Raw genomic sequence first — 22,409 nt, 5'->3', positions numbered from 1 at the left:
AACCCCTAAAAAATAAATAATAAAATTCAATATATACTGCACTGATAGGGTAACGCAATGCACCCAATTAGGGTCTCTTAGAAAAGTGAGATAGTCCTGTGCCTGTTTGACAATGAGAATCCAATTCAATCAAACAGGGAACCTGTCTCTTTAAATAAGACAAATGTAGCCAAGTCCACAAGCTGTGTTAGTTGCTGTTGGGGGATAAAATCTCCCTCTTTAGAATTATCTTCAGCAGTTCTTGCACTGTTGGATATTAAGACTTTCACCAATAGGATATGCCACAGAGATATGCTACTGAGGAAGAGGATTGAAGTCCTCGAAACGCGTTTAGCGTTATATCCCTGCCAACAACCAAGCTTCTGGATATGATGGATGTAATCTGAATTATTTCCTATAAAGTGGAGCGCTCCATTTCTTCATCTGACCTGCAGCTCTCATAAGAATATCGGACCAAGATTACCGAACTGAAACCCCCAAATCCCGCGATATCTCTGGTACATCACGTGGGACACGCCAGAGAGCGGGGAGCGTGAGAGCGAGCAGTGGAACAAGCGGCTGAATTAGACGGCCGGTGATCCGTTCATGTGGGTGAGCTAAAACTTCCCTGTGAATCTGTGGCATATCCTATTGGTGAAAGTCTTAATATCCAACAGTGCAAGAACTGCTGAAGATAATTACAAAGAGGGAGATTTTATCCCCCAACAGCAACTAACACAGCTTGTGGACTTGGCTACATTTGTCTTATTTAAAGAGACAGGTTCCCTGTTTGATTGAATTCTCATTGTCAAACAGGCACAGGACTATCTCACTTTTCTAAGAGACCCTAATTGGGTGCATTGCGTTACCCTATCAGTGCAGTATATATTGAATTTTATTATTTATTTTTTAGGGGTTCTTTTAACAATGATGTTTTAATGTTCAAGTGTATGTATTTCTGCTTTTATTCGATTATTGAACTAGCGGTTTACTATTAATAAATGATTGTTTGATGTGCAACCACATAGTGAGTGCCAGCCGTTTTTTTCCAGTTTATGAAGAAAAATATATCAAATTTGCGTTGCTCCTCTAAAAAAAGGATTTAAGAAAAGCGAATATTAGACTGTTCAAAAAAATAGCAGTGTTTGTATTCTTCTTTACAAACTCAAACATTCACTATATAAACTGAAAAATGTTTGAAGATTTTGCTTTCCTTTGAATCACTTAAAGGGGTTGTCCAGGTTCAGAGGTGAACCCGGACATACCCTTATTTTCACCTAGGCAACCCCCCTGAGGCTAGCATCGGAGCATCTCATGCTCCGATGCGCTCCCTTGACCCTCGCGTAGGGCACAGGCTTTTTTGATTTCAATAACACACTGCCGGGCGGAAACTTCCGCCCGGCAGTGTGTTCGGTGACGTCACAGGCTCTAATGGGCGGGCTTTAACGCTTCCCTAGCCGTTTTACTGGCGTCACCGGGCTTCCTGGCAGCCCCATGGAGAGCCCCGGTACGTCACCGGACCTCCAAAAAATGCCTTTGCCCTGCGCGATTTAGCGCAGGGCAAAGGAGAGCATCAGAGCATGAACTGCTCCGATCCTCAAGTCAGGGGGGCTGCCGGGGTGAAAATGGAGGTATGTCCGGGTTCAGCTCTGAACCCGGACAACCCCTTCAACTAATATTTAGTTGTATAACCACTGTTTCTGAGAACTGCTGTACATCTGTGTTGCATGGAGTCAACCAACTTCTGGCCCCTGTGAACAGGTATTCCAGCCCAGGATGATTAGACTACATTCCACAGTTCTTCTCTATTTCTTGGTTTTGCCTCAGAAACTGCATTTTTGATGTCACCCCACATGTTTTCTATTGGATTAAGATCCGGGGATGGGGCTGGACACTCCATAACATCAATCTTGTTGGTCTGGAACCAAGATGTTGCACGTTTACTGGTGTGTTTGGGGTCGTTGTCTTGTTGGAACACCCATTTAAAGGGCATTTCCTCTTCAGCATAAGGCAGCATGACCTCTTCAAGTATTCTGATGTATTCAAACTGATCTATGATCCCTGGTATGCGATAAATAGGCCCAACACCGTAGTATGAGAAACATCCCCATATCATGACGCTTGCACCACCATGCTTCACTGTCTTCATAGTGTACTGTGGCTTGAATTCAGTGTTTGGGGGTCATCTGACAAACTGTCTCCGGCCACTAGACCCAAAAAGAACAATCTTACTTTCATCAGTCCACAAAATGTCTCTTTAGGTCAGTCAATGTGCTCTTTGGCAAATTGTAACCTCTTCAGCACATGTCTTTTTTTCAACAGTGGGACTTTGCAGGGGCTTCTTGCAGATAGTTCGGCTTCACATAGGCCTCTTCTAATTGTAACAGTACTCACAGGTAACTTTAGACCTTCTTTGATCTTCCTGGAGCTGATTGTTGGCTGAGTCCTTTTCTTCTATCCATTCGAAAGGTAGTTTTTCGCTTTCTTCCACGTCTTTCAGGTTTTGGTTGCCATTTTAAAGCATTTGCGATGATTTTAGCTGAGCAGCCAATCATTTTCTGCACTTCTTTATATGTTTCCCCTCTCCAATCAATGTTTTATTCAAGGTATGCTGTTCTTCTGAACAATGTCTGGAACGTCCCATTTTCCTCAGAATTTCAGAGAGAAATACACTGTAACCAGCATGTACAACATTTGCTGCCTTCCTTCCTTAAATAACGGCAATAATTGCCACCTGTTTTTCAAAGAATTTATGACCTCACTAATTAAACTCCACACTGCTAATATTTTGAACATGCCCCTTTCAATAAGTGATTGAATTACAGAGAATCAGCAGCATGCATGTCATGACTGTTGGGTCTGTTAGGTTTCTATTACTCTACTACACCTGCTAGTTATTTGGCATGTAGAAATATCATTTCTACCAAAAACAGTGATTGATCAGGTTAGTGATGTCTGACTGCTATTATTTTTAACATAACTGTATGTAATGGCAGTGCAGCAGCTCAAACTTCTACCAATCTCCAGTAAGATGGGTTAATGACCCAGAGAGTTATGGAAATCTATGCGAGAAGTTCCCAACACACCTACTCATTTCAATGGGCTGCTCCCGCTTTTACCCTTAATAAGGGGCTGGTTGCCATTCTTAAGAAAAAAAAGAAGATCCTTGCTGCTGGACCCCACCAACAAACACAACTGCTAGAAAATAGAATCGTAGAAATACTCTTGAAACTGTGTCATGAAAAAGGTCCATCCTTCTAAGACTAAATATTCTACAAAATGGGGCTGTGTCTGCTTAAAGGGCTTTTTCCTCAGTATAAGTCATCAATATCAGATTGTGGGGGTCCAATACCTGGTAGACCCCACCAATCAGCTGTTTAGGGCAGCCGCTGGCGCCGTAAAGTATACAGTAGATGGAAGACTCTGTATACTTTGCAGTTTTAGGTGCCGGCATACTGCAGCCCACCTAGCATTCACATGAATGGAATTGAGCTGCTGTAACCCGGAATGGTCACTACATAGTGGATGAAATCTTGGTCTTCTGGTTCTGTCCACTGTATAGTGTCTGGTGCCAGTGTATGCCCAAAAGAGCTGACTGCTGTGGGAGCCGGGTGTCACACGCCACCCACCAATCTGATACTGATGACCTATTCTGAGGATAGGTCATCAATATTTAAGTACTGGAAAACCCATTTAAGACAACCCTGTTTTAGTTTGCAGGTTCCAACTAAATAAACTGATCAAGGGAGTCTCACTACTGGGCACTCTAGTACCACAGCTGCGCTAGCTATAACGGTTTCTTCACAATGTGTGTGTATAAAAGGTATCCATCAAGAGGATTTGGGACAGTTCGCTCCACTATTCCACATAGCACAAAAATGAAAGCCATAGCTTATACTGCTATCCCAAAAAACTTTAGTTCTTCGTTTGATGTTATAATCGGAATACATGGGCCCACTTACAGTACAAGTCTCAAAAGCACCTGCTGCGTATATTAAAGCGACCCTCTGGTTCAAGAAAAAAAATTCACACACATACTAAGAAACAAACAGAACACTTACCTGGTGTCCTCCATTTCATCTTTTTAGCTGTAGATCCGCTAATTCCTGGCTCCTCTTCTGTCATCCATCTGGTGCACACTGTAAATTGGTAGTCCAAGACACTTCTTGCTTGTCCAGCCTTGCTCTTGGATTGGCCCACACTGCTTACAGAAGTGCTGACATGAGTAGTGCTGACCAACCTAAGGGCATCAAGAAGTGTCTTGGGCTACCGAATGCACAGTCTGAAAAGTGGTGCGCCCATCTTGGATGGCAGAAGGAGCCAGGGAAATTATGGATCTGCAGCTGAAAAGGAGGACGCAGGTAAGTGTTCTGTTCATTACCCAGTTAACATGAACGTTTTTCTTCAACCAGAGGGTCGCTTTAAAAATACACTGCAAAAACAGTGTAGAAGACCGTAACCTTTTTTTGGGGGATTTAGCATTACTGATGTAAGGGAATCTGTCACCACTTTGGCCCCTATTGCCAACATTGCTATACAGGTGAAGCAGTAAGCAGATCAAACATATGTATGTTGCCGAGCTAAGTGGAAACCTAACAGAAAAAAAAGTTTTACGCGATCATGTGCCATATGCCAATTAGATGGCAAGTGTCCAGTGGGCGTGGAAGAGTCCTTGGCTCTCTGCTGTAAACCTTCCCTATCCCAACTCTTTGCTTTTGAGGACACACATGATGCAGGCGAATGTTAGAGCCATCACTAAAGACCAAAGGGGATGGGGTGGGTTTACAGCCTAAAGCCCAGGAATCCTGACCGTCTGCCGGCATCAGATATGCATACTGCAAGTGATAGATTTCTTAGTTTTGCCGATAGTGGAGTAAGAAGTTTTGAGACAGGGAGGTAAAAGTGATGATCAGTTCCCTTTAAGGGACCATGATAAGGCACACGGTATGAAATCAGACAACCCACTTAGAAACAAGAAAGTTACATTACTTCTAAATGGGCACAACCACATTACTGTGCTCCGAACACATTTACCTCAGAAGGAGGTCAGACAGGAAGACGTATCCTTGGCATATTCTGAAGTCATCCAGCAGAGTCTGAGACACATCACTGGAATCTTTTAGGAAACAGGAAAGTCCTGCAAACATCTCCACAATTTCCAGAGGTGACAAATCATTTGACTGCTGCATGTTTTGGACACATGTGGCCAGGCATTCTTTCTCTGAAAGGGAAGAGGTGACGTCAAGTCAGCAACATGATTTAAAATAGACATTGTGAAAAGTGACACTTAAAGGGAACGTGAACTAGATTGTTTTTCTGCCAGATAGTGACATATCCTTTTGTCCTAATTCGTTTTTATGATTTCATTGCCGATTTTTTTTTTTTTATTCTGTTTCCTGAACATGATTATGGGGGCGGCCATCTTGCCTGAGCTGTTCTTAACAGCATTTACAGATATGGGTGAAGAAAATAAAAATAAAAAAAGATATAGAAATCAGGTGCCTGCCCTGCACACTGTATGGAAAAGGTGCACTAATCTCGGACTGTCACAAAATAAAAAGGTTTCAATAAACGAGAGATAGGCACTCTTCATCCAGCGTCACTATATAAGATAGAGTTTATTCCATATACCATTCACAAATGAAAATATATCATAAAAATAAAATAGTAAAAAATACATAAACAATAGGGCTAAAAAGTGGTTAAAACATCCAGAAACCGAAATGAATCCTCTGGTAGGAGTTCTACTTTGAAGGTATAATCACTTATGCCAGACTCGGAAATGTTTTTTGGTTCACGCCATCTCCAGAGTATATACTGCACAGTGATAAATGACCAGAAATTATGTATCCGGATTGTTTCTGCAGTGATATAGTTATTAAGAACTTAGTTTCCACTAGGTTTCTGCAGTTATGTTATCTCAGATAGAACCGGTTACAATCCTGTGTCCATTCCTTGTACAGAGACGTTCTAACCCACCATTAGGATATACGGTGAATATAGATTATGTCCAATATAATCCTTGTTAAAAGCTGAAACATATGGTGCTCATGGTCTTTTAGCAAATTAATATGTTCACTGTCCGTTCACACCCAAACGTTCATGTTCCACATAAATGTTCTTCTAGTGATTAAATCAGATATCCGTGTAGCAGCTAGTATATCGGTATTGGGTATTTTCCAGTCATATGCAAGCGAACTGCAGCGGTATTATTACTCACAGTTTTGCTGAGGGACCGGGGTCGGGTGCCTGCCGTGGCGTCCCACGTGGTCTTAGGCACTAATAAAACATACCTCCGGATATTCCCTCTTACAGTGAGTCCGAGTGCAGTATACTTGTCCCGTGCGCTCAAGATGGATGTAGTCGGCGTGCCACGTGGTGAGTGTGGGTAAGCCGATCCAAATCTCTGCTGGAGAAGAAAAACTGGAGCTCTCTGTACTAGTTTGATCATAGATAACAATCCATATCGGGATGTCTTCATGTGAGGGTATTGTCAACCAGACGCGTTTCAGAACCTTGCTCCTTCAGTGGTCAAACCCCTATGTTGTCCGTCCCTTCTTTAAATACCCTATAGCAGTGATGGCTAACTTTGGCACTCCAGCTGTGGTAAAACTACAACTCCCAAGATGCCCCCCTTGCTTGGCTGCTCTCAAAACTCTATAGAAATAAATGGAGCATGCTGGGAGTTGTAGTTTCACCACAGCTGGGGTGCCAAGGTTAGCCATCACTGCCCTAGAGCACCATATGTAATAGGGATAGCTACAAAAAGTGGGGTGGAATCCAGTATAGTTCTTTTCTTTATATGTGCAGTTTTGCTCGCCTCCGTTATTGAACATATGTAGTAATCATACTTACAGTAGATATATTCCCTACTTATCATTGTGTAGGATGAGTCCTTCTATTCACAGTATAATTCCTATACCGACATGCATTCCATCCCAGATTAATTTATAGCCCACATAAGGACTATTATCCGCCCCAACATCGATGGGACAGCACAATGTATAACTGTTTTTCACTTACAGCCATATATAAATATATCCTGGTTCAAGGACTATACCCAAAGGATACATCAAACTCTGGAAAGGTGCGGTTTACATGCGGTATTTATATATACTGTATGTGTGTGTTCCTATATAAACCGGCCTATACCCAGATAAATCGTGCACCTATTATATTGAACATAGTCAAATAACCACCCAAATAAATTGCGTTTTTTCAACTTTTTTTTTTTTTTCAAAATGCAATACCTGGACTTAAAATTGGGATGTATCCACAAAAAACATATCCTTGTAATATAATGGGTTCTACCTTTTATTTTTATTGATATCAATTTCAATGTTGTCATTTATATTTTTGTTTATTATTTATACTTTTATGTTTCTGTAACCATTCACATCCATGTATCTTCTCGTCTAGATATTCATATCAAAAAATAATGGTCATCTTGGGTGGGGGCCTCCCGCCAAGGAGAGATAGAGGTGCCAAGATTGGTTAAACTCTCGATCTCCCGTTGGCGAAGGGCACCCACCCAGAAACTACAAAAAACTAAACAGTTCCAGCTCTGCGTTAAAGCTGCGTTCAGACCTGAGCGTACGGGATGGAGCGCTCTGTATGCGCGCTTACAGACGCGGCTCCGAAACAAGCGAACGCCCATTGTCGCGCTTTCCCGGAAGTCTATGTAAGGGAACGCGCGACAAGACGCCCCAAAGAAGCTCCTGTACTTCTTGGGGCGTCGGGCGTTTTACAGCGCGATCGTACGCGCTGTGAAACGCTCAGGTGAGAACCATTCCCATAGAGAAACATTGGTTCTTGCCTGTTGAGCGTTTTACAGCGCGTAGGAACGCGCTGTAAAACGCTCAGGTCTGAACCCAGCCTCAAACCACCCGGTAGGAGTGAGTTAAATAAAAAAATCAGTCTATATATGTTCAATATAATAGGTGCACGATTTATCTGAGTATAGGCCGGTTTATACAGGGAGTGCAGAATTATTAGGCAAGTTGTATTTTTGAGGATTAATTTTATTATTGAACAACAACCATGTTCTCAATAAACCCAAAAAACTCATTAATATCAAAGCTGAATATTTTTGGAAGTAGTTTTTAGTTTGTTTTTAGTTTTAGCTATTTTAGGGGGATATCTGTGTGTGCAGGTGACTATTACTGTGCATAATTATTAGGCAACTTAACAAAAAACAAATATATACCCATTTCAATTATTTATTTTTACCAGTGAAACCAATATAACATCTCAACATTCACAAATATACATTTCTGACATTCAAAAACAAAACAAAAACAAATCAGTGACCAATATAGCCACCTTTCTTTGCAAGGACACTCAAAAGCCTGCCATCCATGGATTCTGTCAGTGTTTTAATCTGTTCACCATCAATATTGCGTGCAGCAGCAACCACAGCCTCCCAGACACTGTTCAGAGAGGTGTACTGTTTTCCCTCCTTGTAAATCTCACATTTGATGATGGACCACAGGTTCTCAATGGGGTTCAGATCAGGTGAACAAGGAGGCCATGTCATTAGATTTTCTTCTTTTATACCCTTTCTTGCCAGCCACGCTGTGGAGTACTTGGACGCGTGTGATGGAGCATTGTCCTGCATGAAAATCATGTTTTTCTTGAAGGATGCAGACTTCTTCCTGTACCACTGCTTGAAGAAGGTGTCTTCCAGAAACTGGCAGTAGGACTGGGAGTTGAGCTTGACTCCATCCTCAACCCGAAAAGGCCCCACAAGCTCATCTTTGATGATACCAGCCCAAACCAGTACTCCACCTCCACCTTGCTGGCGTCTGAGTCGGACTGGAGCTCTCTGCCCTTTACCAATCCAGCCACGGGCCCATCCATCTGGCCCATCAAGACTCACTCTCATTTCATCAGTCCATAAAACCTTAGAAAAATCAATCTTGAGATATTTCTTGGCCCAGTCTTGACGTTTCAGCTTGTGTGTCTTGTTCAGTGGTGGTCGTCTTTCAGCCTTTCTTACCTTGGCCATGTCTCTGAGTATTGCACACCTTGTGCTTTTGGGCACTCCAGTGATGTTGCAGCTCTGAAATATGGCCAAACTGGTGGCAAGTGGCATCTTGGCAGCTGCACGCTTGACTTTTCTCAGTTCATGGGCAGTTATTTTGCGCCTTGGTTTTTCCACACGCTTCTTGCGACCCTGTTGACTATTTTGAATGAAACGCTTGATTGTTCGATGATCACGCTTCAGAAGCTTTGCAATTTTAAGAGTGCTGCATCCCTCTGCAAGATCTCACTATTTTTGACTTTTCTGAGCCTGTCAAGTCCTTCTTTTGACCCATTTTGCCAAAGGAAATTGCCTAATAATTATGCACACCTACTATAGGGTGTTGATGTCATTAGACCACACCCCTTCTCATTACAGAGATGCACATCACCCAATATGCTTAATTGGTAGTAGGCTTTCGAGCCTATACAGCTTGGAGTAAGACAACATGCATAAAGAGGATGATGTGGTCAAAATACTCATTTGCCTAATAATTCTGCACGCAGTGTATAGGAACACACACATATACAGTATATATAAATACTGCATGTAAACCGCACCTGTCTTTCCAGAGTTTGAAGTACCCTTTGGGTATAGTCCTTGAACCAGGATAAATGATTTGATACATATGCAAATTAACCTGAGATGAGTCCTGTATGTGAGATGAGTCAGGGACAGGACTTCTCAGGTTCATTTGCAGAAACAATCCGGATACATAATTTCTGGTCATTTATCACTGTGCAGTATATACTCTGGAGATGGCGTGAACCAAACAACATTTCTGAGTCTGGCATAAGTGATTATACCTTCAAAGTAGAACTCCTACCAGAGGATTCATTTCGGTTTCTGGATGTTTTAACCACTTTTTAGCCCTATTGTTTATGTATTTTTTACTATTTTATTTTTTATGATATATTTTCATTTGTGAATGGTATATGGAATAAACTATATCTTATATAGTGACCCTGGGTGAAGAGTGCCTATCTCATTTACCTTTATTGAAACATTTACAGATATGCTTTACAGCAGCCACATGAGCCATTGACACAATAGTCTGGAGCTGACTTACTGACTTCTATAGGACAGTTTTCTGGGCATGCTCTGTGACCTGTGCAGAGGTCAGGAGGGAGCTGATAAGCTGTGATCTGACCTACTGTGAATGATAGATCCTGTCTTATCTATATATTTTGGTGATATTTGTCGTTCTAATCCTGCTTGCAATGATAGGGAAAATGACTGCTGAAAAGTTATCTGTACAGAACACAAAGTGTTTTTATTTTTTTATTTTTTACATATAGATATTGACATGGAAAACCACGAAAATTCTTAAAAGATAGGTTTAACATAAAAACTTGAAAAACTTGATTTAAACAGCAGGCCATTTTCTGATAACACATTCCCTTTAGAAAATGAAGTGAGCGCGATTCCTCCTCTTGCATAGCTGTATGCTTTGGGTATGCTGTGACCATGTTTTCCTCAAGGGAAAGACTCATTCCCTCGAGTACGGAAGAGTCAAGATAAAGAATTTGGGTGAAAGTGGCTGAATTGCAAGGAGCTTGAAAATGGAAACTCCTAAAACCTTGCACTTCGTATAGACAGTGCAAAAACTTCAAGGGGCACATTTATCAAAACTGGCGTAAAGGAAAACTGGCTTAATTGCCCATAGCAACCACTCAGATTCCAGCTTTCATTTTTCAGAGCTCCTTTTTGAAGATGAAAGGTAGAATCTTATTGGTTGCTACGAGCAACTAAGCCAGTTTTCCTTTACACCAGTTTTGATAAATCTCCCCCTAAATGTATATCTCAGGGATGGCCAACCTGCGGCTCTCCAGCTGTTGTAAAACTACAACTCCCGCCATGCCCTAATGTAGGCTGATAGCTGTAGGCAGTCTAGGCATGCTGGGAGTTGTAGTTTTGCAACAGCTGGAGGGCCGCAGGTTGGCAATGTTTGGTATATCTGAATCTAGGCATTGGGTTCTATTGCTATTCACTTCTAAACTGCATGTAAGAAACTAATAATTAAAAAGCATTTTATAAGGATCAGTATCTTTCAAAAGATACCGTACCAGGAGGGAATGTTGATCGCATTCTTCAAGATCTCAAAAGATTATGGTTCTACTATTACAAAATGAAAACTATACAACCAGGTTCATATAAGGACATTGAACGTGATCAAGAAAGACGTTTACTGTCAAATCACAAAAAACACAACCAAATATTCATGTGGTTTGGGGTTTTATTCATGCAACAGTGGCACCTCTATTTAAAAAACAGAGCTGTATAAGGGCTTTTTTTTTGCGTAACGAACTGTAATTTTTATCGATACCATTTTTGTAGTATATACAATGTTTTGTGTATTTCATTTTTACGGGGTTCACCGGACAGGAATTAAAAAAATATATATTTTAATAGTTCAGACATTTTCGGATGCGGCGATACCCAAAATATATTTTTTTATTGTTTATGTGTTTTATATGTAAAATTATGAAAGGGGGGGTGTTTCAAACTTTTAATATATTGGTGTTTTTTTGTTTTTTTAAATGTTTCACTTCTTTTCACTAACTATTAGCCCCCATGAAGGCCTCCTACATGGGATCTTTTGATCCCCTCTCCTATTCACCCTAATAGAGATCTATTGGGGTGAATAGGATTTTTACTCCCTCCATTCTGAGCTATGCCTCTTGCATAGCTCAGCATGGAGAATGCAATGGCAGGCTTGGATCGCTTCAGAAGTGTCCAGGCTGCTATGGCAACCTATCGGAGACCTGCAATTTCACTGCGGGGGCTCAGATTGTGTGCCTTCACTCATGATCGCGGCACCTGAGGGGTTAAATGACGGGGGGGGGGGGCGCGATCGACGCTCCCCGTGAGTGCAGCCGGGTACTGGCTATATGATACAGCCATCACACGGAGCGTATGGAGCATGGTCACTGCAGGGGCCAACTCCGTACACCTGCGGGCATATACCGCCGTATATATACAAGGTTATGGGTTAAGAGGCTAAAATGCAAGAAAAACTATACAAGTGTGGTATCACCGTAATTGTACTGATCTGGCGAATAAGAGCACAAGTCAGTTTTACCGCATAATGAACACCGTAAAAGCAAAATCCATAAAACTGTGGTGGAATTGCATTTTTTCCCAATTCCACCCCATTTGGAATTTTTTTTCCAGCTTCCCTCTACATTGTATGCCACTGTGGCATTAGAAAGTACAACTTGTCCCACAAAAAACAAGCCCTGATACGGCTATGTGAACGTAAAGATAAAGTTATGGCTCCGGGAAGGCAAGGAGGGAGAAACGAAAATGCAACAATGGAAAAACGCTGCGCCTGGAAAGGGTTAATGTGTATGCAAATGAGTAGTGCATCAAAGGCAGGTCCAAGCCACTCTGTGGAGCCCCGCTCCTGTTTCCTGGGAGGGGCTGGCAGAGAAAGCAGGAGGAGCAAGGGAGCACAGAGTGGCTTTGGCCCGCCTTCGCTGCACTTAACTGCTCATTTGCATTTGGATTGAAAGTACATTTTCCTCAGAACGAAATAACAGATATCTAAATGAAAGGTATCATTACATTCAGCTAAGCTAGCCCTACAAATCAGTGGGCCTGGTTTAACAGTGAATTTCACATAGACATATGTCCTTTAAAATGATTGCCCATGCTTCCTTATTGGATTTTTGCCACACTGATTTTAATAGGTATGCAAATGGTAAAGCATTTCACTATAGATAATAATATAATCCAACTACAACACTATTGAAGCCCAACGCGTTTCCCCAATAAGTACACAAATGGGATTCATCCGGTTACTTCTAGGGAGTATATCTGAACATCTTAGGGGTTACACGTTCTTCATTGGTGACACTTATGTCAAAGACATTGTCCTGTGCACAACCTTACTGCCTTTGTCTCCTTTTTGTACTGGGTACCGTCCAACATTGTCTAGGTTATCAATAGAGCCTGGTTTGAAGACAGAAGGATTGTACTTGTCAGGGTGGCTATTACCCTCCCTAGGCAGGGATAGCACAGGGATATACTAGGCCACTTTGTTTTGTACATAAACTCTCTTTGTCTAGGTACCGCCCTGGTGATCTGTATTGTCATCCCTCATCCTGGTGCGACCCCAAAGTCTGAATTTACCACACCTTAATATCATAGGATGGTGTAGGGAGTCTAGGGACAGCACTGAAGACAGTGGGATCGCCTTTTCAGGGTGGCTGTTCTGCTCCCTAGGCAGGGGCAGTATAGGGATATTTTAGGGAAGGGTTCAACTGGATATTTTTACTTTTGTAATAAAAAAGTAAAGTTTTAGGGGAATAACTTTTTTTGTAATTTTTTTTTTACGTGTAGGTCTACTGTGCTGTAACTGGTTATTAGCAAACATGATGAAAGCTGTGCTGTGACTGGTAGCTATGGGCATCAAACAGTTTGACTTTTAGACAGCAAATGCAGGGAGATGAGAGGCAGACTGAAATGCAGGGAAGATGTAAGATCCAACTGACTCTAAGCAAAGGGGCACTCCCAAAATTAGTGTAAAGATGTTTCCTCCGTGAATGGGCATCTCAGGCAGAAGCAGGTTTTGCAAAGTTTGCAAGCATGACCAAAGTGTTAGGACAGCCTTACACATTCAATAGCTGTTGGCTGAACAATTAGCTATTTCTCAAGATTCCCTCCTGGCTCCCCCATACATATATGCACCCTACATGGCCAAACGTGTATGTGTATTCAATGGGAGAGAGGAGAAAGCCAATGCCAGAGACTTCTGACAGTGGCTTATCTCCAGGGAGAACAAATGGATCAGGCGAAAATAATAATTTCGCCTGATCCTTCTCTCCCCCGAAATCATCTGCCGGGAAAGAAAGTCGGGAGTTCCCGAACCCACCAAGAATGGTGGTTTCTGCTAGCAATACACTAAAGTGTATGGCGGGCCTTTAAGAAAAAGAAAAAATAATTAAAAAATGTGTGGAAGTTTTCTTTACCTCTCTAAAGGGCCAAGACAACAATGAGTATTTCTAGGTACGAAATAGTATTAGAAAATATATATATAGAACGATGTACACCCAGACAACACCAGGTATGTACACTAGTGTATAAAAAGGTGTTCAATTTACTACGTGGATGCAGTCAATATGAAAGCTGCTTATCTAGGCTCAGGCATCAGAACACATCTGTCATTTTGTCACTAACCCGCTGCTTACTAATAATAATGAGGTGCATGCTGTACAAGGAAATACATTCAGGAGAGTATTATTTTGTACTGATGTGAAAAGTGTAAGGTTTCATATGTGGCGATAAACATGGTAAAATAAAACAAACCGCTTTTTTCTATGCAAGTATTAAAAGTTTAGGTTACTTACCATGTATATATTTAACTACATTTAAGCTAAGTCCATGTCGAGAAATGGTCATCAAGACTTCACCAGCACTTTTTCTCCAAGGAAGGTTATAAGGTGGACACCAAGATGTTATTGCACTGAAGAGGAGTTGAAGATCATCTTTTTGCGCTAGCTCCTCAGCTGGAGACACAAAGCTACACAACTTCACTAAAATCTGGGGGTAAAAACGTACATTTGTCAGCATAGAAAGAAACGACACGGGCAAGATCTTGTAGTAAGGATTTAAATTAGTTTTACAATTTGAAAGATTGCAAGAATTTGGAATTTTGACACATCCTTCTATTCTGTGTAACTGTAAAATGAAAATGGCCATTCTCCAGCTTATGTCTGTAGTGCTTGTAATGAGGTTACAAGGGAAAATTTGTAATATGTAATTATATTTTTTATATATTATTATATATTAACGTTCCCCTAGCCCTCCAAATCTTTCAGTATCACTAGACCTCTACACCATGCAATGAACTAGTTATCTCTCCGTCCCCTCTATCATCACCTGGCTATCTCCGCTGACCTCTATTATGTATTAAAACCTTCCTCTCTAATCACAGTCAGTCACCTCATGCCCTATCCTACTCACAGATACTATCCCTCTTTCTACTTCCAGCTCATGCCCTATCCTACTCATAGATGCCATCCCTCTCTCTACTTCCAGCTCATGCCCTATCCTACTCATAGATGCCATCCCTCTCTCTACTTCCAGCTCATGTCCTATCCAACTCACGAATACTATCCCTCTCTCAACTTCCAGCTCATGCCTTATCCACGCACAAATACTATCCCTCTCTCACCTTCCACCTCATGCCCTATCCTACTCATGGATACCATCCCTCTCTCTCTACTTCCAGCTCATGTCCTATCCAACTCACGAATACTATCCCTCTCTCTACTTCCAGCTCATGTCCTATCCAACTCACGAATACTATCCCTCTCTCTACTTCCAGCTCATGTCCTATCCAACTCACGAATACCATCCTTCTCTCTACTTTCAGCTTGTGCCCTACCCTACTCGCGGATACCATCCCTCTTCTCTACTTCCAGATCTTGCCCTATCCGACTCACAGATACCATCCCTCTCTCTACTTCCAGCTCATACCCTACCCTACTCACAAATACTATCCCTCTCTCTACTTTCAGCTTGTGCTCTACCCTACTCACAAATACTATCCCTCTCTCTACTTCCAGCTTGAGCCCTAGCCTACTTATGGATACCATCCCTCTCTCTACTTCCAGCTCATGTCCTATCCAAGTTCTCACGAATACTATCCCTCTCTCTACTTCCAGCTCATGCCCTACACTACTCACAAATACTATTCCTCTCTCTACTTCCAGATTGAGCTCTATCCTACTCATGAATACTATCCCTCTCTCTACTTCCAGCTCATGCCCTATCCTACTCACAGATATTATCAATCTGTCAACTTGTTATTACTGCTGGGGACATCTCATAATGCTGGGCCTCCTTCAACTAATCCTCACCTCTCCATCTAAAGTTTGGCATTGTGCTTGGAGATGTAAATCTTGCATGCAGCTGCTCGGCCATGGAAACCCATGTCATGAAGCTTTTGGCGCTCAGTGTTTATGCTAATGTTAATGCCAGAGGAGGTATGGACTCTGCAGCTATTGAGTCACCAGAGTGTTGGTGAATTCTATGCAACCACACTCTAATTTTATGGTCTGATACTTTGTGGCTGAGCTGCTGTGGGTCCTAAATGCTTTCATTTTCCAATAATCCATGATGGTGGAATATCTAGGAAGGGAAGACATTTCACAAACTGACTAGTTACAATGGGGGCATCTTATTAAAGGCAACCTGTCATCCGTTTTCTGCTGTCCTCACTTAAATCCTAACCGCTCCAGCAGATGCCATTGAGTCCTCAAATTCATGAGCTCACGGCTCTCCCCACCCACCTGCCTCTGACTGACAGTTTAGCAGCAGGTCAGCAGAGAAATCCAGGAGCTCGTGAATATTCGGGACTCATCATTATGCACTGGAGCTGTTCAATACAAGATTTTGGCAAAACGGCTGGGTCAATTAAAGAAAGTGACCCGGCATTTTGATAAGGGGATCTGCCACTTGTTGATTTTGTCCTTAGTTTTGTTTCACACAAGCGAGTCCATTGCAGGAATCACGCTCCGTGTGCGAGTGTGATCCTCTGTTGTGGCTCCTGCAAGTCCAAAACCGAGAAGCACGCTCGCACTCGGAGTGTGATTCCCGCAATGGACTCACTTGTGTGAAAGAGCCCTTAACGAATCACACTGGTATTCAGTGAGCTCCTTGCATGGCTGTGTGTTTGACAGTTTACTCATGTGGCAATAGCATCTTTTGTCCATATACTGTATTAGGAGGTGTCATCTGAACAGTGATATGAACCACATGGCTTCTCTATTGCAAAGCAGAACCTGAAAGGGACATGTTGTACTTAGATTCCCTAAGAAGTACAGCTCAACATTTGAGCTTAAAACTTCAAATGATCTCCATCTGAGATCATTGCTTGCCCCCAACATGGCCACCGCACTTCACATAATATCCGATGCACACTGTGCTTTTTTAGTCTGAGACATCCAGTTGTCAGATTTCAACGGTGTAGGAATTGGTGGATCAGCAACACAATGAATAAAAGGGAGGGCTCCAGGTAATTGGCATTTCCTAGATAATGTTACATTTTATGTCACATTGGAGGGACTCTGTAATGTATAATGAAGGGCCTTTTCGGACTTTCTTCTGGTTTGTCTGCTATTAGGCAAGTATATACTGTAGAGGCAATTTGGGAAATCCTCAACATAAGTAACAGATCTGATGAGTCATAATTTCTTCCAGTTATGTCAGATTGCCAAGACATGATTCTACCATGTGCCCAAGCAACAGCAGACAAGTTGCCTACTTACAAAAACGTATTTTTCTTCTGTGTTAATATAGGACTTATAATTCACGAAAATGTTGCTAACATTTGGTTTCTGAATGTATAATTTCCTTGTAATATTAGCCACACAAAGACGTTCAAGTCAACCACCGCCACAGAATATAATGAAGATAAAGTTTCTAAACTAGGACTGAAAATTCTCATTTAGACTGGCAATGATCACTGAGGCAGATGGCTTATCAAATATTCTATTAAGAAATTGCAGAGGGGATATTAAGCAGATCGATAACTGCTGACGCCAGATGGAAATAACTATTGCAGAAGCAGCAAGTAGTCCACGTAATGATTTCTGATGCAGATTCAATTAAAGGGTTTACTCCAACTCAACCAAGGTCTTAGTATTCCTGGTGCTGTTCCTCCAAGTTCTAGACTGCACTTTATTGGCACTATTCCACCAAGTCAAAATCTCTGTAATGCAATATTCTGAAATCCAAAGCATATAAAAAAAGTACAAGGAAAACAAAATGTACAATTTCCATAGCCTTTAATTTTCGGAACATTTTCTGTTAAATCCTATTAACTTAGTTGTTGCACCAGTATTGATATCCTCTGAGCTGCCAGAGGAAGCAACTAATTTATGATAAGGCACGGCTTTGTCATACAGGTTCTTCTAAAAAAATTAGCATATTCTGATAAAGTTCATTATTTTCTGTAATGTACTGATAAACATTAGACTTTCATATATTTTAGATTCATTACACACAACTGAAGTAGTTCAAGCCTTTTCTTGTTTTACCAGTTACCAGTGGTTTTGGCACTGTAAGCAGGTGCCAGGTCGTGCTGAAAAATGAAATCTTCATCTCCATAAAGCTTTTCAGCAGATGGAAGCATGAAGTGCTCCAAAATCTCCTGATAGCTAGCTGCATTGACCCTGCCCTTGATAAAACACAGTGGACCAACACCAGCAGCTGACATGGCACCCCAGACCATCATTGACTGTGGGTACTTGACACTGGACTTCACGCATTTTGGCATTTCCCTCTCCCCAGTCTTCCTTCCAGACTCTGGCACCTTGATTTCCGAATGACATGCAAAATTTGCTTTCATCCGAAAAAAGTACTTTGGACCACTGAGCAACAGTCCAGTGCTGCTTCTCTGTAGCCTAGGTCAGGCGCTTCTGCCGCTGTTTCTGGTTCAAAAGTGGCTTGACCTGGGGAATGCGGCACCTGTAGCCCATTTCCTGCACACGCCTGTACACGGTGGCTCTGGATGTTTCTACTCCAGACTCAGTCCACTGCTTCCGCAGGTCCCCCAAGGTCTGGAATCGGTCCTTCTCCACAATCTTCCTCAGGGTCCGGTCACCTCTTCTCGTTGTGCAGCGTTTTCTGACACACTTTTTCCTTCCCACAGACTTCCCACTGAGGTGCCTTGATACAGCACTCTGGGAACAGCCTATTCGTTCAGAAATTTCTTTCTGTGTCTTACCCTCTTGCTTGAGGGTGTCAATGATGGCCTTCTGGACAGCAGTCAGGTCGGCAGTCTTACCCATGATTGCGGTTTTGAGTAATGAACCAGGCTGGGAGTTTTTAAAAGCCTCAGGAATCTTTTGCAGGTGTTTAGAGTTAATTAGTTGATTCAGATGATTAGGTTAATAGCTCGTTTAGAGAACCTTTTCATGATATGCTAATTTTTTGAGATAGGAATTTGGGGTTTTCATGAGCTGTATGCCAAAATCATCAATATTAAAACAAGAAAAGGCTTGAACTACTTCAGTTGTGTGTAATGAATCTAAAATATATGAAAGTCTAATGTTTATCAGTACATTACAGAAAATAATGAACTTTATCACAATATGCTAATTTTTTGAGAAGAACCTGTATATTAGGTGCTCAGAGCTGTCGTATATTTCAGTCTTCATTTGTGCCAGAAAACTGGCAAAAATGCAGATAAATCTGTCACGGCCAGAGGCCATGAGCCCTTACCACACCTCCTTTGGAAAAGTGGTGAGGGTGTGGCAAACATTTTTTTTGTCCAATGGGATCTAAAAAGTCACAAACACAAGGTTTATGACTTTTTTACACCAGAAATTGGGTACATGGAGAGGATAAATCTACCCCGAGACTCTATGAACATAGTGTTTGCCTAACATAGTTAGAAATATTGTATACACAACAAGGACTGTGAATGACATGTAACAAAAATCCTTGGTGGGCATAAAATTTATGAACCCCTTAAAGGGGTTGTCCAGGATCAGAGCTGAACCCGGGCATAAGCTCTTCTTTACTCATTTACTATGTATGGGTAGAGTATTGGAGCATTTCCTTGCTCCGATGCTCCTCCTTGCCTTGCACTGAATCGTGCAGTGCAAGGTCTGTTTGTTTACTGCCGGTGACGTACCGGGCTTCTCCTCGCTATGCTAGATGGAGACTTCCGCCCAACAGTGAGCTCAGAGACATCACCGTCACAAGTGGGCGGTCACCTGCAGTAAACAAACAAGCATCGGAACAAGGAAATGCTCTGATGCTCCACTCATACATAGTAAGTTGTTGGTTGCTCCTCCAGGGTGAGCTTCACAAATGCCTGATGGACAGATAACCTAAAATGAAATCATAGGAAATCTCCTAAAAATATGTTCTACATCCTCAACAGAAGTAGTACATGCACACACATGCCACAAATAAAAGACAACGCTAGTTTTACCAACTGTTTACTAGACTACAGGGACACCAATGTTGAATCACATCTCCGTAATAGTGGCAAGGCCTCTCTTCCTTTCACCCAGTCTCCTACCCTGCTTCATTTTCATCTCTTACTATAATCAAGATCCTCATCAATTCCACTACTCTCATCCATTCACCATTACAAAGACTTGGAGAAGACCAGTTAACAAGTGGCGCACACCAGAGAGATCAGTGTGCTAAATAGCTAGAATGAACATGGTGTTTGAGCTGCAGGCAGCATGTTACAGAGCAGGAGGAGCAGATTGTTATATCATTTTATGGGAAAAGATTCAGTACAACTATCAGTGACTGACAGCCTTCCCTCTATGACTGTGTATACAGAGATGGCTGTCAGTCACTGACTGAAGACAAGGAGGTGGTCCTATCAGTGATTGACAGCCTTCCCTCTATGACTGTGTATACAGAGGTAGCTGTCAGTCACTGACTGAAGACAAGGAGACGGTCCTATCAGTGACTGACAGCCTTCCCTCTATGACTGTGTATACAGAGATAGCGGTCAGTCACTGACTGAAGACAAGGAGACTGTCCTATCAGTGACTGACAGCCTTCCCTCTATGACTGTGTATACAGAGATAGCTGTCAGTCACTGACTGAAGACAAGGAGATGGTCCTATCAGTGACTGACAGCCTTCCCTCTATGACTGTGTATACAGAGATAGCTGTCAATCACTGACTGAAGACAAGGAGATGGTCCTATCAGTGATTGACAGCCTTCCCTCTATGACTGTGTATACAGAGATAGCTGTCAGTCACTGACTGAAGACAAGGAGGAGGTCCTATCAGTGACTGACAGCCTTCCCTCTATGACTGTGTATACAGAGATAGCTGTCACTCACTGACTGAAGACAAGGAGACGGTCCTATCAGTGATTGACAGCCTTCCCTCTATGACTGTGTATACAGAGATACCAGTCAGTCAGTCCTAGAGGGAAGGCTGTCAATCACTGATAGGACAGTCTCCTTGTCATCAGTCAGTGACTGTGTATACAGTCATTGATAGGACCACCTCCTCGACTTCAAAGCTCAGAATGAGCAGGAATTTAAATGTATAAAATTACAGCTTTTACTGAATCTTTTCCCACAAAACTATATATTAGTTGTTAATTCCGGTATTGAGATCCGGCAGAGGCTCTCAATACCGTGATTAAATGGATCAGTTTTGATTTTGCACATCGGGATGCATCCGTTCCATTAGGATACAGTTCTGTGAAATCAAAACGTTAAAAAAAAAAAACGGATCAGTCACTAAATACATTTAAAGTCAATGGGTGTGGTTTTTTAGACACCATTGTTTTCAATGCTGGATCCGTTTTTGTGACCGGACACAAGATCGCAGCTTGCAGAGGTTTTGGGTCTGGTCACAAAACAGAATGCTGACGGAATGGAAGACATCCTTATGCATCCTGAACGGATCTCTTTCAATTAAGAATGCATGAGGACTAAACGGAAACCTTTTTTATTCCGGTATTGAGAACGCAAGTGTGAAAGTAGTCTTAATCTTCTCAGCTCCTCCTGCTCTATAACATGCTGTCTATAGCTTACACTGCATTTTCATGGTGACCGGTTCTTTCAAATGGCCACCAGCAACCTGTCCTAAAACGTGAGAAAGACTGGTTGCCACCACTTGCAGAGCTGCCTCGGGGTTGGGACCTCACTACACTGCTGTACAATAGATGGTAATGATATGATCCTGCCTATGATATGCTATCATGGCTGAGCCGCCTGACATGGAAACTCACCACTATGTAGTATATACAAGTGCAAGAGTGTAGTGTGTAGTAAGTCCAAACCCCTCAACTCCCTATCTAGCTCTGCAAGTGGAGGCAACCAGTCCTCATCATAATCTAGGACAGGTTGCTGGAAGCCATTTTAAATAATTCCCGGAAAATCTCTTTACCATCTGTTAGATCATGTAAAATGTAACAACTTTTGAATTGGAATCATTTAAAAATCTGTTCCAGTGTCTAGATATTGCAGTTATATGCTTGCTATGGCGCACACTGTGTTCTTTTTTCTCATGTGTCCAGTGCTTGTTAAAACAAGTACTTAGTAGCCCGGTCATACCAGCTGGTTCCTCAAGTACACGGATAGCAGAGTGATGCCTACTATTGTGCAGGCCAGCCAATAAGAATTAGAATAGCGGCTTTTTAATCAAGAAGAAATATCCTGCAAATCATGCAAAGTTTTTCAGTTAGAATTGTTAAAAAAAAAAATGCTCCTATTGTCTAACTGCTGCTGTTATATAAGGATAGGGTGCCCCCAGTTTTGTAGCATTCCCATTATATAACAGCAATATTTAGAGACAGCAGTATTTTTTAAATAATTGTAACTGAAAAACGTTGCATGATTTGTGGGATAAACCCTTGAAGGGCTATTTCCACCTAAGGGTACTTTCACACTTGCGGCGGAGGATTCCG

General features: G+C 42.0%; 1 protein-coding gene across 6 annotated transcripts in view; it reads right to left on the bottom strand.

The window, feature by feature from the left end:
- Positions 1-22,409, bottom strand: part of WDFY3 (WD repeat and FYVE domain containing 3) — a 278,837-nt gene that overhangs the window by 157,604 nt on the left and 98,824 nt on the right. For all 6 annotated transcript variants that reach the window (XM_040417990.1, XM_040417994.1, XM_040417992.1 and 3 more), the window contains 2 exons: positions 14,353-14,545; positions 5,014-5,200 (listed from right to left, as the gene is read on the bottom strand). In XM_040417990.1, coding sequence (XP_040273924.1) covers positions 5,014-5,200; positions 14,353-14,545 — 380 coding nt within the window. The remainder of the gene's footprint in view (positions 1-5,013; positions 5,201-14,352; positions 14,546-22,409) is intronic.

The sequence above is a fragment of the Bufo bufo genome, chromosome 2 (genome assembly GCF_905171765.1).
Source record: "Bufo bufo chromosome 2, aBufBuf1.1, whole genome shotgun sequence".
Lineage (NCBI taxonomy): Eukaryota > Metazoa > Chordata > Amphibia > Anura > Bufonidae > Bufo > Bufo bufo.
This window is presented reverse-complemented; position numbering and strand designations above follow the sequence as displayed.